Consider the following 16,591-nt stretch of genomic DNA (forward strand, 5'->3'; position numbering starts at 1 on the left):
GGGCCCGCCTATAATGGCCAGGGGGTTTCGAATCGGGTTTGCTGGAAGAGGCGCCATCAGAGGCGGACATTTGGGTCGCGGCCGTGGCCTTTGAGAGTAACAGTCAAACTTAGGGTTTATAAGAATCGATGGGCCACTTCTCGTGCTTAGATGTGGGCGTACGGTCGTATCATGTCACGTTTCATTCTGCTTTCTGATTGCAACCTTTGATGTCATCACGAACACTCTAGGACTTGAGAAAGCCAGCATACAACAAGGTGTGATGTTGGTTTCTTTACCTTTTCTGACATGCATCATCAGACCTTTCGGGGGCCAGAAAGAAACGTCCTCGTGGTGAGGTGAACGATGTTGTGAGAAGTCTACATACAGCATTACGTTGTTTCCATTCCCGCAGCGGAGTCCCGAACAGGTATTAATGACCCTTCAGATGACAGACCCAGACCCACTCGATCAATATGTCATCTCCGATTATATTCTATGACCTCCCCTCTACCCTGTCGGCGAATGCGTGGTCCCCAAACACGTGGAAGACCCGGTGTGTGCTCCGTGTATGCAATGATATAGGCAGTCACTTACCTTGCACTTGCACAGATATGCCTTGAACATTAAGGGTGTTGCGTACAAGACCGAGTGGGTCGAGTACCCTGACATTGAAGCGCTTGCCAAGAAAATCGGAGCGCCACCAACAAGCATCAATGCTGATGGCAGCCCATTATATACCCTCCCCATCATTAATGACCCCAATACTGGAAAAGTTGTTTCTGACTCCTTCCTTATCGCCGAATACCTTGATGCGACTTACCCAAGTGGAACTACCTTGTTCCCCCCCGGCACAAAACCATTGATGGCAGCATTAGAGGCTGGTGCTACAGGTGCCATCGGAAGCATTTTCCCTCATCAGCTCGCCGTCAGCTGCTACATCTTGAATCCTTCCAGTGAGAAGTACTTCAGAGCAACCAGAGAGGCGACCTACGGGAAGAAGATTGAGGAGTTCTCTCCTGCTGGTGCCCAGCGTGACGCTGACTGGGCTAAGGCTAAGGAAGGCCTTGTTGCTGTAGACGGCTGGCTATCAAAGAATGGTGGAGGGAAGTTCGTCATGGGAAATACCGTCACGTATGCAGACGGTATCCTGGGAGCGTGGCTCACCTGGATCAAAATCGCCAATGGTGAAAATAGCGCTATATGGAAGGATTTCGCCAGTTGGCACGGAGGAAGGTGGGGTACCTACATTGCTAACTTGCAACCCTTCGCAAAAGTCTTGTAGCTACTCTCCAGAAATCTCCCTAGACAGATTATAGATCGATGAAGATAGCTGTTCCATCATTGACTCCACGGATTATGTACGCGGAAGCGCCGGCATGGTGTTGGTACAAAACCTTGATTCATTGATTGCTTTTGATGGCGCACAAAAAATGGAACTGTGCATGTGGTATACGAAGATTGCAGATCATAATCAGAGTTTCGATCAGGTCATCTAACGATTTGACGGCAGTGACCACTGCGCCGGGGCCATTATTTCAAATCCTAACCCACTGGTGTACGATAAAGCAGGAAGTACCGCTGAGTCGGTTTAGCGCCTTTAATCTTGACTATCGCGGTAATGGGAATCACCAAGGTCAGGGACCATGGGGAAAGAAGTATATAAAAAGGCAAAATTTTGGGCCTGGCCGGGAATTGAACCCGGGACCTCCTCGAAACACGGTTACCCTAACAAGGAATCATACTACTAGACCACCAGGCCTTGAAGTTCGCGAGTTCATATAACACTATGACGAGGCAAGAGCGTTTGACGAGTAACTCAAAAAGAGGATCAAAAGAGCGTATGATATAATGAATGTAGGAAGCAAGGAACGTAAGAGTAACGACAGGCCCGCGAACATGTAATTTATTTGAACTTGAAAATGTTCCGCAGAGGCGTAGTGAGACGGCTCTTGGGGGCAGCACCCTCGACTCCCATCCTGAGATCGTTCTCGTTCATCGTCGACCATCGCTTGCGAGCACGAGCGTAAGCAGTTTGTCCGTTTTCCTTTTCCGCACTGGCGATACGATTATGACGGCCAGGAGTAGAAGTTGCCGGCCGGTTGAGCTCGGGTACAGGCGGGACCTGCTGGCAGACATTGGTGTCGACGAATTTCAGAATGGGCACCTCAGACATGCGATGAGAGTTGAGTATGGTACCCTTTGGAACGAGCTTGGACTTCATCATGTGCGACTTCTTGATGACAGGCTCCTGAATTGCCTCGAGCAGCGGCGTAGTAGGACTTGTCACGGGTTCAGTATTCACGGGTTCCTTTGCATCTGCCGACGTAGCGCTATCGATAGGCCCCATGAAGCTGTTCCGTAGAGGAGAAGGGCGCCTTGCTGCTGTTGACTCTGGCACTGGCATAATGAATAGGCCCACATCTTGACTGCATCTGACATCCTCGAAGCGAACGCTCTTGACCTTCTTTAAAATTCCTCTCACCCGCGGAGGGGTGGAAGGAGTAATTAAAACAGGAGGAGGGGGAAGAGGGACACATGGTGGACCAGTCAGTGGCGCTGGAGAGACCTTGACCGCAGGGACTACTGACTGCAGACAAGGAGGTGAGGGAGGACGAGTTAGACTGGCACGGGCGGAACAACGATCTGGAGTGACGTTCAGAGGTACGATCTTGGGCGTCGATGAAGGTGTCGGAGTAAGAGATCCATTGTCAATGGCGCCTCGAAGATCAAGATCGAGGTCGTTCTCAAAGGCCCACTCGTCGTCATGGGAGGATGATGGCATCAACGATACAGAGTCCGTGTCCGAGTCAACAAATGCATCTTGACATTCCCTATTTTCGTGCGTCACGGGCGTTGAGATCCCACTCGTAAGTGTGGCGCATTGCGATCTGAGGCTTGATATCATACTACTGTGATCGGTGAAAGGTTTTCCATTCAGGCTGGGAACGCCAGGATCGAATTTCGGTGACCAGACGGTTGGAGACCCGCGGAAAGCCGTAGGGATATCAGGATACTCCAAATCGTCTACTTCCTTGAGCTGCAAACCGGATACCTTCTTGCCTCTTCGAATAGCCAGGGAATTAATAGAACCGAATTGTGGCAACGCGCGAGATGACTTGCGGCATGTTGATGGCAGTTGCTTTATTGTCTTATCAGAGCAAGATTCAAGAACGGGACTGGCCGAGGAATGTGTCCGTGTCCCCATTCGTCCACGGACGGGTGTAATGAGTCCTGGTCCAGATGAAACTGTATTTTGCTTGATAGCAGCCATTGGAACGTGAACGGACCATCGATTACACCCGACCTGATGACCAGGACATTCTTTCGAAATAACAGCAGTCTCCCTGCGGCTTCGGATGCCTGGAGTGCAGGGCGTAGAATGAAGGAATTTTTCTTTGGAAGACCCATTCTGGATCCGTTGATCCACCCGTGCTTGTCGTATCTTCCCATTTTGCAACTTGATAGTCCCAGCCGGAAAGATGGAACCTTCAGAAATCCAGTCATGCCTAGGAATAGAATTATCGCTGGTCCAGGGGACGTGCCTGGGAGGACGCTGGGGAGTTAGCCTATCCTACATTTGCTTTCGTCAGCTAAAGTAACAAATCACAGGAAATCTTCAACTTACAACCCACGTGTTCATGAAGAGCTGTTCCTTCATAACCAAGTTCATGCGCGGGATCGTTGGCGCAGAAAGAACGATACGAGCGATGTGTTCGTCTGGATGTATATCTCCGAGAGCGATGACACCTGAACGAACAGCAAATGGCACTTGAGCGCGGTGACCTTGGATGATAAATATAGGTGGCTTGTGATCCTTTGGGAATGGCGGCACGTCCTCCAAGTCACTTTCATCATCTGCCGAGCTCCCTGTAAACGAGAGCGATGGAACGAGTGACTTGAGATCGTCGAACGGGCCTGCTTCAGCGAGGACAGTTGCGATCTCGAGCGACGGCGGGGACGGTAAGGGAGATGGGCGGCCCGGAAGACGAGGGATGCGTGAGGGCGACCCGGAAGACATTTGATACCAAAAAGCAAAGCAGAAAAAAGAACAGTGCAGACCAAGTGCAGACACACCAAACATCAAGGAATATCATGGTCCCCAGCTGAAGCGAACGGTCGCGGCTGACTCCGGCGTTTAGTCCTCCGGTTGAAGAGGCTGACTTGTGCCAGAGTCATACCGTACAGTGACTAGGGTTTACTTGATAGGTCTACAGACTTACTTACACAGCGATCATGGTCAACTCGTTAAAGCCCTGTTGTTTTCGTTCAAGCTCAAGACTGTTGTCGGCCTTACGCTGGAGTAAAATATATCGATACGTACGGTATGTTTGCGAATTTGAAATTGGCATTTTAAGCGAAAAACTACTACAAATATGACGAGAGCACAGAACAAGGGAAAAGAAACAATTATGTAAAGAAAATTCAAAGAAATCCACTACCACCGCTATACCATGACCCGCTAAATCTTCAGCCACCCAAATTTCTTCTTTCCCTTCCCGCACGTGTTTGGCCGGGGCACTGACATCGTATTGGAGCGAGACCTCTTAAAGAGCGCCTTGAACGAAGTCATGCCAGTAGGCGGAGAGACCAAGGGCGGCGGAGATACACTGGGTACGGAGCGGCGACCGCATGCTCGGATGACAGGGGTGCTTGCAGTGAAACTGGTAATGGGAGATGAACCAGGTGTGATGACTTCGCGAGGGGGACTCCGGTACCCTTCTGCGGGGTATACGACCGGTGAGGTAGAACTACCGACAAGAAATGATGGTGTGCCCTTCATGAGTTGTCAACCAAGAGTGGATGATATGAAAGGAATATATATACCCGAGGGTCGTATATATATCGGACTGATCGCCTCCGTGCGACGGGTGTGCTGGCTGGTGAAATGGCCGAATGACTGGTTGGAAACTGGCACTTCCAAGCAGATTAATCCTTGAAAAAACGCTAACAAAGCAAATTAATTTACCTCGGATATATCATCAGTGGATTCGGTCAGCCTCCGCCTCTTACCTTTGTCCGACAATGCGGATTGTTGGAGGGAATGATGACTTAGGTCATTGCCGAGCTGTTGGAGCGCATGCGGACATGATACAGGTACGGTTGAGCCAGTGGTAAGAATATCAAGTGCCCCTGAAGCCTCTTCAGGGTATGGAAAATCTTGGACCCAACCAGCAAGCTCATCGAGTTCCTGAAGCAGTGCGAGCATATCGGGAGGAAAGCCGATATGTGTCGGGGAGGACGAGCAAGGACTTTCCAGCGGGCTTTCGACGTGGTAATCAGTCAGGTCGGTTGCAACAGCATGCACGAGGCGGTCATTCTGGGTTGGGACGAGCCTGAATATCCTACCAGAATGCTTGGAAAGAAGGTCAGATATCGGAGAGCTTGATGCAGTAGGTGGGCTGAGCGGGAGTATAGGAGAACACGGAGGGATAGTGAAGGCTAGGGCCTCCCGATCGACGACGCGACGGTTTAGCGGATTGAGTGGTTTGGTACAGTGATGGATGGCAGCATGTTTGGATTCTAGAAGTGAGGGATTGTTGTCGATACCGGGATTTCCATGATCAGAATATGAAACGATCGTCGATGAGCTACGCTTGCTAATGAAAATATTTTCTTCTTCAGCAGGCGTATCACGATTTGAAACGCGAAAGGCAAGCGCATCGACGGGTGCGTACCCTGGCATGTCGAGCAAGGGTGCAGCATGCGGAGTAGCAGAGAAGGCAATAGGGCTGACTCGATACTTGCCGTTTCCGTGGTGGTTCCTACGACGTTCCAGAGAGGAGGGACTTTCTGTGATGGAGAAAGAGAAACCGTCAAAGGGGACACCTTGTTCGATACTATAACGGCTGCTCTCGGTTGCCTGCAGTGCCAGAGTGTTTCGCAAGTCTCGGAAGATGGGTCGAGGTTTCTTTATCGATGCTCTCCCATTTGATGATGCTGGAGAATCCGAGCGCTCGATGGCGAAAGACTTCGGGAGGGTATGGGATGACATGGCGAACAACCAGTAGAGGCAAACCAATGGTCCAGAAGTCAGCAAGAAGAAGGACAGGTCCGTTTAGCAGTCAGCCGCTCAGTGCGTACATGTGACGTTCAGAGAGGCTGACTTAGGACTTGTACCGGGCACCGTCATGAGTTGCTCTGCAATTGCAAGTAGTAAACATATTGCGCATCAATTGTGATCGACAAAAATCAGCTACAAATGAGGCCAACCAGAGACTTCGTGACTAGTAGCTAAGGTCCTCGCCTAACGTCGGTTACACCCAGCAGGATGAGGGGAAATTCGTTGATGGCTGATTCGTTTCTGTTCAGATCTTCATCAGCGTACGTTGCAGAGTCAATAGAAACGTGTCTTTTCACAAGGCTTCCATCAAATTATAGGTCAATTTTCGTCCTGAATGGGTTCAGAGAACCTTCGCAGATCGTTATTGTTCCGGTCATTGCGATGATCGTTGTTGAGTGCCTGCAAAGTTGTCCAAGAAATGATACGATAAATGATGATCTGATGTTCACGATGATTGGAAGCGACGGGATCTCACGATATTCTGGTTGCGCGCTTAAACGCGTCTATGTCACTTGTTTTCACCGATTTCTGCTCTGGCAGTGCTCTTTGAAACTTCGTCTCTGTTGTCGTTGTTGTGGAGAGCCCGGCAGTGCTCATCAGATTTTCGTGCTTACACCACGCTGCAGTGCAGATCACCCAGCCCGTTTACTGCCTGTCTCGGGCTGCAGACCAGCCTGTCGACAACGCTTTTCCACCTCTCATCCCACCACCGTCCATTCTTTTTCACCGCGTATCGCGCTACTTAATTCCCTTCATCTTAGGCAGCAGCTTTGGAGTCTTGGAGCACTCGAATTCGGTGAGTAACCGTCCAGATTCGCTCTATCTGATGAGCCATTTTCTATTTTTTTATTTGCACGTCAGGCCGAATGTTTTCATTACATGCAGACGATAGACTACATGATCTGAATTTTATATTATCATAATCGATGTCCTGCTTCCACAATTACATGCTCATCTCCCGTTTTTCAGGTCTTGTCAGTGCTTGCGCAAGGGTTTGGCCAGAACATACTGTGAGTATATTGCTCTCTTGTTACAGATGGCGCGATGAAATCCGAGAATATTTGCACGTCAGTCAGAGCTGCGTGTCTTACGACGCGTGGTGGAGACGATGTATTCCATACCTGACCATAACTTATTGCAATATATGTCCGTTTATAATAACCGCCTTCCATCTCCTCAGGAATATCCCATTGGATCCCAGATCGCCTCGATAAACCATCTTTATTCATTTAATATCTCCACCTCGCTCTCACCTCGCAAATACCCTTATGTCAACTACCAATGGTTCCTCAGCGCCTGGCGCTTCCCGCACAACTCTCGCACCGCCTGCAACGAATAGCATGCGTCCCAAGTCAACAGGACTTATTCCAACCAACAATGTTACCACCAAGGAGGGCGTGACTGTCCGCACTCGAATCGACCCTACACTCACCGTCGATGATGTAGTCAGGCAGCTTTGCGTTAATCTTAAAGTTACAGAGCCCTCCTCCAATTTCGCTCTGAGGGATAAAGATACCGACGAGCTGATCGTGAATGAGAATTTGCGGAAGAAGATCAAGAACAAAGCAAACCTCAAGTGTGTAATACTAGGATTATGATTGAGATGTATTGCTGATGCTGTATTTGTAATGCTCTACAGGCTGGTCAATAGTCCCAATATCGAGGCGGCAGAGATCGTCCAGAAACTCCTCGTCCGAGATGAGAGAACCTTCAAAATGGCTCTCTGGTCATTAAAGAAGTTCATTAAAGTGCGTCGGGTTTATTTATTCGTGGGTGCTCATGTCAACAATGGCCGTTCTCCCAGGAAGAAAAGTTTGCTCAGGAATTTTTGAGTCATGGGGGTCTTTCCGAGCTCGCTCAAGTTATTTGTACTGAGCATGGAAACACACTTGCAGTGCGTATCGTTTTGATCAAGTGTAGAGTCAAGTCCTAAGCATCTATTTCAGTACGCTCTCGAAGCAATGCACAACCTGATGGACCTGGACTATGGCTGGTCAACTCTCGACAACACTTTCATTTTTAAAGTCGTCCAAATCCTCTCTTCGCCAAATTCTCTCATCAACGTTTGCCGCCCTGCCACTGCTATTCTAAAGAAGCTTGTTGAAGCTGACCCAATGAATGCGCCTGGACCACTGATTGCCAGTTCGAGTAGAGCTCCCCCAGTTGCACCCCCTGGCTCGGTGTATCGATACGGTTTCCAGATCGTTTTCCAGCAGATGCGGAGGGAGAAAGGATCATTGGAAACTGTCGTAAATCGGCTTGGAAGCGCAGATACTGCGATGATTCTACATAGGTATGCGCAACGCACAAGCAGTTCAGATAGGGCGGGCACTGACATTCCTACAGCATGATGCTGATCAATTCCCTGCTTTCGCACGTCAATGATACTGAGTGGGATGAGTTTATTTCTGAACTCGAGCGGCTCAACGTTCGGAAAGCCGTTATAGTACGTGGCATCCAATTTGTATTTCACGGACTACTCATGGAGTTTCCAGCGACTCATGTCGTCACATAATATAGATGACCTTACGTCCTCGATTCTCGACTTCCAGGCCAATATCGTGCGTGTGACATACCGTAAGAAATCGACGCTTGTCGAGCCTGAAGTCGAGCCTCTTCATGAGTCTGCTCTTGAATATATATGGAATTGTAGCAAGGTTCAGGATGGGCGGGATAATGATGGTGAAGTACTGAAGTGGCGAAAGCTTGGGTTTTCAAGTGAGAATCTGGTGCATGAGTTTCAAGAAGTGGGGGAGCTTGGGCTTGATTGTTTGGTCAGCACCGTCATTTTCGCCCTATGTTCCCTTGACCAATCGTGTTGCAGCGTAATTTTGTTGCAGATGACCCGGACCTGTTCTCAAAAGTGAGCTTTCTTTACTCTTGTTCCTCGTCACAAATACTAATATCAATGTCGTCGGTAGGTTATATTGGAACAGTTGAGCCGTCCGGTAGACAGGCGATGCCCCATTGCAAGGGCTTCGAATGAAATTGTTGAACTACTTGCAGAGCATTGGGTGATTTTCGCTCCTGCATGTCAGTAATCTGTCGCGGAGTACGCAACTCATCTAATATACCCATCATCAGATTCAACATCAACTACATACCAGCCTTTTTTCCTCAATTTTTACCGGGTCCACGCTCTTGCCACACAATTTTTCTTGCGAATGTGGAATGAGAGTGGTTCTGCAGCAGGCGATTTTTCTCGCATTGTGGCGCTCGCTCGAAGCCAGTACGTCATGATGCCTCCTAATCCTTGTAATTTTCACCGCTGATTTCCTCAAGGGTCAAAGTGGCATTGCAAAGGGAAAACACCAAGCCATGGCACGAGGTAGAGCACGATTTCCTCGACTGCGAGTATCGCGCCGTGAGGGATAGGCAGATGCAAGAGCTTGAAGCAGAAGACGACCTTCTAAGCAAGGTTCCTGTGCGGTAAGAATTTTGGTATTTGATCTTGGGGTTCTTGGCTGATACTGGGAAATCAAGGAACTTGAAAGAGAAGATCACCCGCGAGTCCGCCGAGTTCGTCCGTCAACAACGAATACAGTGCCTGTTTCAAGGGGCATGGTTCATCAATGGCATCCCCACACCAGCCAACGGCCTTTCGCGGCGGCCAAACGGCCAATGGAGATTCATACGACTGGTATGGATCTGATGCGTGCTTCCCAAAGTAAGCTCATTGGCTCGATAGGACAACGGCCTGAAATATCTCCACTATGTGGACAGTACGGTCCAGTTCCCCGTTCGAAATGGACTCGAAGATCTACCAGAGCGGATTGAGATCGCAGCAATCACCCAGATCGCCACAGGCACATGTGCATCTCCGCCAAACATCTTGCGAGATCACCTCGATCTACCTCCGCCTAACAGTCTCACTCCATCACCCCTATCATTCTCTCTCCTGACAGCCACTGAAGGCTCCCTGGCGGACCAAATCGCGTCGGATCAGTCCCGGTGGGCAGATTGGACTGATGGATTGAACATGCTTCGCCGGGACAGCGGTCATGTCACATCCGAGGAAACAGCAGGGTACATCAAAGCATTGACAGAGATTGGCCTCAAAATCAAGCTTCTCGGTGAGTCGATTGTCACTCTCGTACCGCAGAGAAATCCACAACTTCTTCTAGATCTATCAGGCGAGAAGGTTGATATACCCAGTGGACTGGTGGCAGGACCTCCTCCAAGCAATACCGATTTTTTCTTCTCAGATCTCATCTGATGCGATGAGGTTGGTTGTATTTTTCTCTTATAATTATGACTCATGTACGTCTATCAAGACGTAATGAGATTTGATGACGGATAATCATGTAAACAATCTATTAGTTGCTCGTATACGGCTTTTACAATAAACATCCCTTGTCTCGTGGAAACTATATCGAGAGGATGCATGCAGTTGATGCAGTGTGCAGTTGATGCAGTGGTGGCTGATATACAAGCTGAGGCAGTTGATGCGATGGAATGAGGACTTTCTTGTCAGTGGCGTGGTTGGGTGTCAGATATTAGTTGTGCTGGATATGCATGTCATACGGGGGTTGAACCCGCAATGCGGAACGTGGAGGGTATGCGAAATAGATCTTGTTCTTGAGATCAAGACTAGTTTGGAAGTGCCTGGGGTGCAGCAGAGCCGTTGGTGTGTTGGGCTGCGTACTCAGCACCTGCCTTGAAGAAGGGCTCAAAGATGGCTTGTGGATCCTTGAAATCGTTGTGGACGACGTTGACGAGGTATGATGATTCAAAGATCCCCATCATGAGTTTGCGTGATGGCGTCTCTGCTTCATAAACGTTGGCCCACTTGACGCCTAGTTCGTATGCTTCGTCCTGTGGAGCAATATTAGGAATGATCGTACCGAGCCAAACACGACTCGCCTTCCACGCCATGAAGCTGAGAGCCTCGACAACTGTCGGCTGGATGATCTCCTTACCGGGGAAAACTCCCCATGTAACAGCATTGGGTCCATCGGAATGGGTGTTCGTCCTCAGGTCACCTTGTTTGTTGATGACGTAGTAGGTCATATTGCTATCGCGCTCAATGTGGGCAAGCAGGAGTTCTAGTAGTTGAGGGCTAACAAAGAACTCTAGATATGCCTAACAGATGGCAGATGCAGATGTCAAGAGAGAGTTCGCGTATCGAGGGCAGTGCTTACCTTCTGGTAGATGTACCCATTGCTCGGACCCCAACCAAACTGTGGGTCGTCGCTCCTTGCACCATTAACGGCGGGCTGAGAGTTGATGGTCAAGAACCCAAGTTCATTCATCTTGGCGAGTTGCAAGGCGATGGCTGAGGTTTCGGAAGATGCTGCCTGATTTGACCATGGAAGAGCTTTGAGTTCACCCAGACAGAATCGGCTAAATAACGATGCGACTTCTGCGAATGTCTTGGGCTCTCCCCAAAGTTTCAAAGCCTCCTCCTTCTGTAATAGAAGTCAGTAACTGAATTGGTAGCCCGTGTTATATGTTACTCGCCGTTTGTTTGAGCCAGATACCGTATCCATCGAGCTCACCATATGCGGGACTCCGCGAGTCACCAAACCGACCGTTTGGGAACTCATCCCAGTTTTCAGTACGCGAAAGGTATGATTCGGTCCGGTTCGCCCAGAAGATAGGACGGATGTTTTCTTGCCGTCGGTTTGGTGTAAGCGACTGAAACAGAACATGAGAATAAGGTATTGAGCAGTAAAGGGTGTCCACATACTTGTCTCCAGGGCAAAGGCTTGATAGTCTCTACACGAGGCATAAGGTTCAGCTCCTCCAGCAACATCTTTGTTCCCTTCTCCAAGTTCATGGTATAAAAGTGAAAACCATGGATATCGAGGTCAGCAGCGAGAATCTTCCGGCACATCTCTGCCACGAGTTTAGTTCCAATCTCCCGAACCTTCTCGTCGTCGTTTTTATAGGGCTCTAGAGCGTCCAAGAAAAATTGTGGAATTTTGGTGTTCGCAAGAGATGTCGCCTTTAAAAAGCCATTCCACGTTTGAACAGGAGCAATACCAGGAACGATTGGAATTGTGATTCCAGCTGCTCTAACTGCCTTCACCCAATCAATGAAGATATCGACGTCGTAGAACATCTGCGTGAAAATGAAGTTGACACCTGCATCGATTTTATCCTTAAGGTACTTCATCTCGAGGTCGCGTTCTGCGGGCGGAAGGAGCTGGAACTGAGGGAATCCAGCGACTGCGATATCGAAGTAATCCCCATACTCATTGTGGATGTGCTTGACTAGGTCAATACCGTGCACGAAACCACCCTCGACTGCCTCCCACTCATCCTTCCCTTGAGGTGGGTCACCACGAAGGGCCAAGACATTGCAACAGCCGGCCTTTTTTGCTTCCTGTGATAAATATTAAAGTGGTATACAGGCAAATCGGACGTGAATACACACCTGGAGAGCAATGTCGACTTTTTCTTTAGGCATGTTCGTACATGTCAAGTGCATGCATGTTTCTATGCCCACTGAGCCTTGACACGTCTTCACCATATGTGCAGTTAAATCAGACGTCCGACCACCAGCATTCCTATTCACAGGGCGTAAAGAGGCTTCTCATCTTATAAGTAAACGCCTACCATGTAATGTCAATGAATTCTGGGCCCAATGCGGTCATGCGCTTTATACGATCAAGCAAGTTTTGCAGACCCTATGAACACAATTCAGATAACTGTATGTCTGATGACCGCGATGGGGTCGCACCTGAGCTGTCCGAGGCGGAAAATACTCGAATGACCACCATATTTTGCCCTCTTTGCTGGACTGCTCGATCTTTTTGCTGATTCTCATTGATGAAGGAAGGAAAGGAGGAGACTGCGATCGATAACGTTAAGAGCAAGGTCTGGGACACTTTATTTAAGGACACTTTAATAGTTCCCCGCGGCTCTTTTCATGAGGCGTGGATTTCTCCTGACCTGCGCCAATTCATCACGTAATCTAGCGAGTTGTGCTGGCTTGCCGCTTGTGGCGAAAGCCGCTCGGGTCTTCGAAGCACGAAGAGTCTCACACATATCAGAGTTCGAAATGATGTACCGAATACAGCTGAGTATACTATACAAGAGCGTGAGAGGTATCAGAATGCACCAAAACTTTCATTGAGACGTGTATCGACCAACGCAGAGACAACAAAGTGAAACAATTCTTATACAACACTTGGTTGTTATGTGCCTCGAGAGTTTTGAAAGGTGATATCGCGGGAATGATGACACGAAGATATGGGTCACATACTCTCGTGAATTTCAATTCCTTCTCACGAGTCACGAGGAATGCCCCTTGATAGAAGGAGCATGAGAAACAAGGATGCACGAAGTCACAGAAGAGTTGCCACACCTGGCAAACGTTAACTGCTCTTGACAACATATATGATACAGGTGGCCACGATAATGAAAGTGACAGCTGCCATAATGATATGGTGTATTCTGCGAGCGACTGTTATCAGTATGACAAAGTATGAGGAACTGCAAACTTACCTGTGTACAACAAAGAAGGCCCTGACTTTCATCAGGTCATCTAGACCTGTGTGATATTCCCAGAATGCTGCAGCGATTGTAAGCAGGGCAGCGATAAACTGAAGAATCGCAAGGGGTAAACTGAAAGACCCCAAGCTCTCAGATTGTCCCGTGCCAGGAGGTCCAGGGAGACGGATTTCAAGCAACGCCGAGGCAAACATGAGCAATAACAATAGGACAAGTTTGATATGCGACAAGAAATTTCGCTCTAGCATACAAAAGTCGCGGACAGTGCTGCCCACAACCAGTAGCGGCGTCGGCATCGTACAAGAACAGCACAACTCGAAAGTTGAAGTTCCCGCTACAGTCAAACGTACATATCACGTGAAGTGTCCATCCATTATGTAAATTATTTAATTAATGAGAGACGGAGACTAAAGAACAGTATTAATCGGTAGCGGCGCCAGCGGACCGAAAGTTGCCGCTGTCCAGTTCTAGATCTGAACCTCGAACTGAACCACGATTAGGTTCGGGAGGGTCCAGAGTTCGAGGTTCAGAGGATAATAGAACGTGAGAACCGTATGTAGACGTGACTGAATCGCTATAGATCTTTTTAAAGTAGAAAGACAGTAGTAGGTACTGTGCAGTCGTAATATATCAGGCCATACTGTCGTATCCGTGCATGATATGCCATAACGAGCATTGTAATAGTACCATAGCCATGCATGTTTTTACTGTTGCAAGCTGTTGGTTATATCACAGATAAAACATACATGATATCATGCATGCTGAAGATGCCACGCAAGACATGCTGATGGAAAAAATTGCACTAAGTAAATTTGATCAACAATTGAACGAGGGTATCTGACTTTTTTTAGCACCCCAACTGCAGACGCTCCAACACAATTCCTTTGATATCATTCAGAAGGTCTGCCTCGTCAATTGCCTTTGGTGAGCGGATCTTGTTCACTGTTGCAAGCATGGCGTCTATGCAAATGACGTAGACCTTCTTAGGAAGAAGCTTCTCCCTCTCAAGGTGCATTTGGACATTCTGGGATGTTTCGTCGATGAACCTTTGCCGTTCTTCTAATTTCCTTAGCGGGAAAAGAGAAAGTGTTTCGGCGTCCACGTCTGGATCATAAGGGTCGAAATCCTGCGGCATCTTCTCGCACACCATGTCGTTGATGTACTGGTCTGACTTGGAGCGAACAAGGAGCACCTCAATGTTCTTGAACGGCTTACAGGCACGGAGGATGGCAAGGCCGGAATCCAAGAAACGATCGTCTGTAAGCATGATGATGCAGTCGAAGATGTAGAGGCCCATGTCATTGAAGTACTGCCAGTCAGGCACCTTTGGAGTGCCTGATCCGGGAACATCGTACCAAACCATCCGAGAATCTTGGCGCGGATCAGCATACCTCGTGACAGTGTCAGTGATTTCGACAATTCCCGCAGGAGCGGGCACGGGGTCATTTCTAGACAAACTACGGACGGCATTAATGAAGGACGACTTGCCAGCTCCAGCAGAGCCAACAACGGCGATGTGAATAAATCCTGGACTGTAATGATACTGGGCCTTCATCCGACTGATATCTTCATCTGAAGGGTGACACTCGGGGTAAACGCCTTCGAACCATTTACGCTCAACGGCGAGCCTCGCTTCCTCTACTTTGCGACTAGCTTCTGCAGACAACCGTTGCAGCTTGCACCGAGGTTTCTATCCTCCTTGCTGCCTCTTCTACCTCCAGTTGCTTGGCTCTTGCAGAATGAGCTGGCCAGCTGGCCACAACCTCGACCACCGCAGACACTACGGCTGAGACCACGAATCGGATTGCGAGGAAGAAACAGCTGGTTACAACCCTGACCGCCGCAGGCACTGCAGGCACTACGGCTGAGACCACAGATGGGATCGCGAGGAGGAAACGGTTGGCTACAACCCTGACTGCCGCAGGCACTACGGTTGGGACCACGAATGGGATCGAAAGGAAGAAATAGTTGGCTACAGCTACAACCACCGCAGACACTGCAGACAACACTAGTGGGATCGCGAGGAAGAAACAGCTGACTACAAGCTACAATCACTGCAGACACTGCAGGCACCACTAGTGAGATCGCGAGGAAGAAACAGCTGACTACAGCTACAATCACCGCAGACAGTATGGCTGGGACCACGAATGGGATTGCGAGGAAGAAAACCATGCAGTACAGAGAAATCTGGTGGATGGGGCTGCTGAGAAGGGTGTCGTGGCAACGTGTTTTCTGTGTGGGTACGATGCGACCTAGAATAAGATTGAATATTGAGCAATTGTGGACTGCAGAACTTCAAGCTTCGCTCACCTACTATGTATGGATTACAATAATGTGAATACAATGTGTAGCTGATGATGACTCTGCAGGGAAGACCACAAAAAACGATTTGACAAGGGGGCAAGCAGGGCGGGTGTACAGGTCTTATAGTACTTGTCCAGACAGAGACAAGGCTGGTACGAACAAAGTGGAATAACTTCGGCAATGTTGAAAGCTATTCACGTAGTTTCTGATGTGTTGTGCTGAGGGTAGAATAGAACATGCCATCCGTCGATAAGAAGCCGTGGATCAGATCTCTACTACTATCTCTGGCCCAGAGTTGCAAAATGTTCCGACCAGTTTTTCATAACACAACTACACAACATTAAAATAAGGAAACACTAGGAGCATGTAGGATTTGGTACAGACTCTAAATCTATAAAATCAAGAAAGCTGTCAAGCCTACGTTGCCAGAGAGAAGCCGGTACGAAACCGTGTTTGAGCACAAAGCTGCAAAATTTCTCACCCGCATAGAAGTTATCGTGTCACACTGCCTCTCCGACGAAACTGGGGCATTTGACAAGTGCTATCAAGGATTCAAAATTTGGCTTTTTGCAAACTTCGAATACAAGCTCACTAGCGCTAAACGGAACTCGTACCTACAGCTATTATTATGGCCGGCTCATCACCTGTCCCTGAGGTATCAGTCTGTTTCACTTGTGTGCAGTGACTCCTTCAGCTGAGCTCCAACACCAACGTTGCCAATACTGAATGTGGGAGCGCTCCAGCGCGGACACAATTTACCGTTACAACCTTTTGAGATATCACCTG

The 16,591-nt window shown here is 48.7% G+C and overlaps 7 protein-coding genes and 1 non-coding gene across 8 annotated transcripts; 2 read left to right on the forward strand and 6 right to left on the reverse strand.

The window, feature by feature from the left end:
* Positions 1–59: 59 nt before the first annotated feature.
* On the forward strand, positions 60–1,636 carry BJ212DRAFT_643438 (uncharacterized protein). The gene is made up of 5 exons (XM_041343730.1): positions 60–158; positions 231–257; positions 321–375; positions 428–535; positions 592–1,636. Exons 4-5 carry the CDS (start codon positions 456–458, stop codon positions 1,262–1,264), a joined length of 753 nt encoding a protein of 250 aa, XP_041188750.1. The 5' UTR covers positions 60–158; positions 231–257; positions 321–375; positions 428–455; the 3' UTR covers positions 1,265–1,636.
* Positions 1,637–1,659: 23 nt separating this feature from the next.
* Positions 1,660–1,741, reverse strand: BJ212DRAFT_t111. Its single transcript has one exon. It is a non-coding gene; the product is annotated as a tRNA-Pro (tRNA).
* Positions 1,742–1,885: 144 nt separating this feature from the next.
* BJ212DRAFT_1302929 (uncharacterized protein) lies at positions 1,886–4,000 on the reverse strand (the record flags this gene model as incomplete). The annotated part of the gene is made up of 2 exons (XM_041333343.1): positions 1,886–3,553; positions 3,608–4,000. The coding sequence occupies 2 exons, from the start codon at positions 3,998–4,000 to the stop codon at positions 1,886–1,888; spliced, it is 2,061 nt and encodes a 686-aa protein (XP_041188751.1).
* A 441-nt stretch (positions 4,001–4,441) lies between these two features.
* On the reverse strand, positions 4,442–5,974 carry BJ212DRAFT_1484911 (uncharacterized protein; the record flags this gene model as incomplete). Its single annotated transcript, XM_041340889.1, has 3 exons — positions 4,442–4,756; positions 4,807–4,896; positions 4,949–5,974. 3 exons carry the CDS (start codon positions 5,972–5,974, stop codon positions 4,442–4,444), a joined length of 1,431 nt encoding a protein of 476 aa, XP_041188752.1.
* A 1,337-nt stretch (positions 5,975–7,311) lies between these two features.
* Positions 7,312–10,259, forward strand: BJ212DRAFT_1484912 (ELMO/CED-12 family-domain-containing protein; the record flags this gene model as incomplete). The annotated part of the gene is made up of 13 exons (XM_041340890.1): positions 7,312–7,619; positions 7,683–7,791; positions 7,848–7,937; positions 7,990–8,336; positions 8,390–8,489; positions 8,539–8,817; positions 8,868–8,906; positions 8,965–9,076; positions 9,128–9,272; positions 9,326–9,472; positions 9,527–9,683; positions 9,732–10,116; positions 10,168–10,259. 13 exons carry the CDS (start codon positions 7,312–7,314, stop codon positions 10,257–10,259), a joined length of 2,310 nt encoding a protein of 769 aa, XP_041188753.1.
* A 209-nt stretch (positions 10,260–10,468) lies between these two features.
* BJ212DRAFT_643094 (methylenetetrahydrofolate reductase-domain-containing protein) lies at positions 10,469–12,993 on the reverse strand. Its single transcript, XM_041343729.1, has 8 exons — positions 12,729–12,993; positions 12,605–12,675; positions 12,423–12,555; positions 11,733–12,371; positions 11,504–11,680; positions 11,185–11,451; positions 10,907–11,125; positions 10,469–10,858 (listed from the first exon to the last, which is right to left on the reverse strand). Exons 1-8 carry the CDS (start codon positions 12,813–12,815, stop codon positions 10,634–10,636), a joined length of 1,818 nt encoding a protein of 605 aa, XP_041188754.1. The 5' UTR covers positions 12,816–12,993; the 3' UTR covers positions 10,469–10,633.
* A 372-nt stretch (positions 12,994–13,365) lies between these two features.
* Positions 13,366–13,797, reverse strand: BJ212DRAFT_1484914 (uncharacterized protein; the record flags this gene model as incomplete). The annotated part of the gene is made up of 2 exons (XM_041340891.1): positions 13,366–13,444; positions 13,496–13,797. The coding sequence occupies 2 exons, from the start codon at positions 13,795–13,797 to the stop codon at positions 13,366–13,368; spliced, it is 381 nt and encodes a 126-aa protein (XP_041188755.1).
* A 101-nt stretch (positions 13,798–13,898) lies between these two features.
* BJ212DRAFT_1590045 (interferon-inducible GTPase-domain-containing protein) lies at positions 13,899–15,176 on the reverse strand. The gene is made up of 2 exons (XM_041342479.1): positions 14,344–15,176; positions 13,899–14,285 (listed from the first exon to the last, which is right to left on the reverse strand). Exon 1 carries the CDS (start codon positions 15,054–15,056, stop codon positions 14,349–14,351), a length of 708 nt encoding a protein of 235 aa, XP_041188756.1. The 5' UTR covers positions 15,057–15,176; the 3' UTR covers positions 13,899–14,285; positions 14,344–14,348.
* Between the last annotated feature and the right edge of the window lie 1,415 nt (positions 15,177–16,591).

This window comes from Suillus subaureus, assembly GCF_016647635.1.
Source record: "Suillus subaureus strain MN1 chromosome Unknown BJ212scaffold_37, whole genome shotgun sequence".
In the NCBI taxonomy this organism is placed as follows: domain Eukaryota; kingdom Fungi; phylum Basidiomycota; class Agaricomycetes; order Boletales; family Suillaceae; genus Suillus; species Suillus subaureus.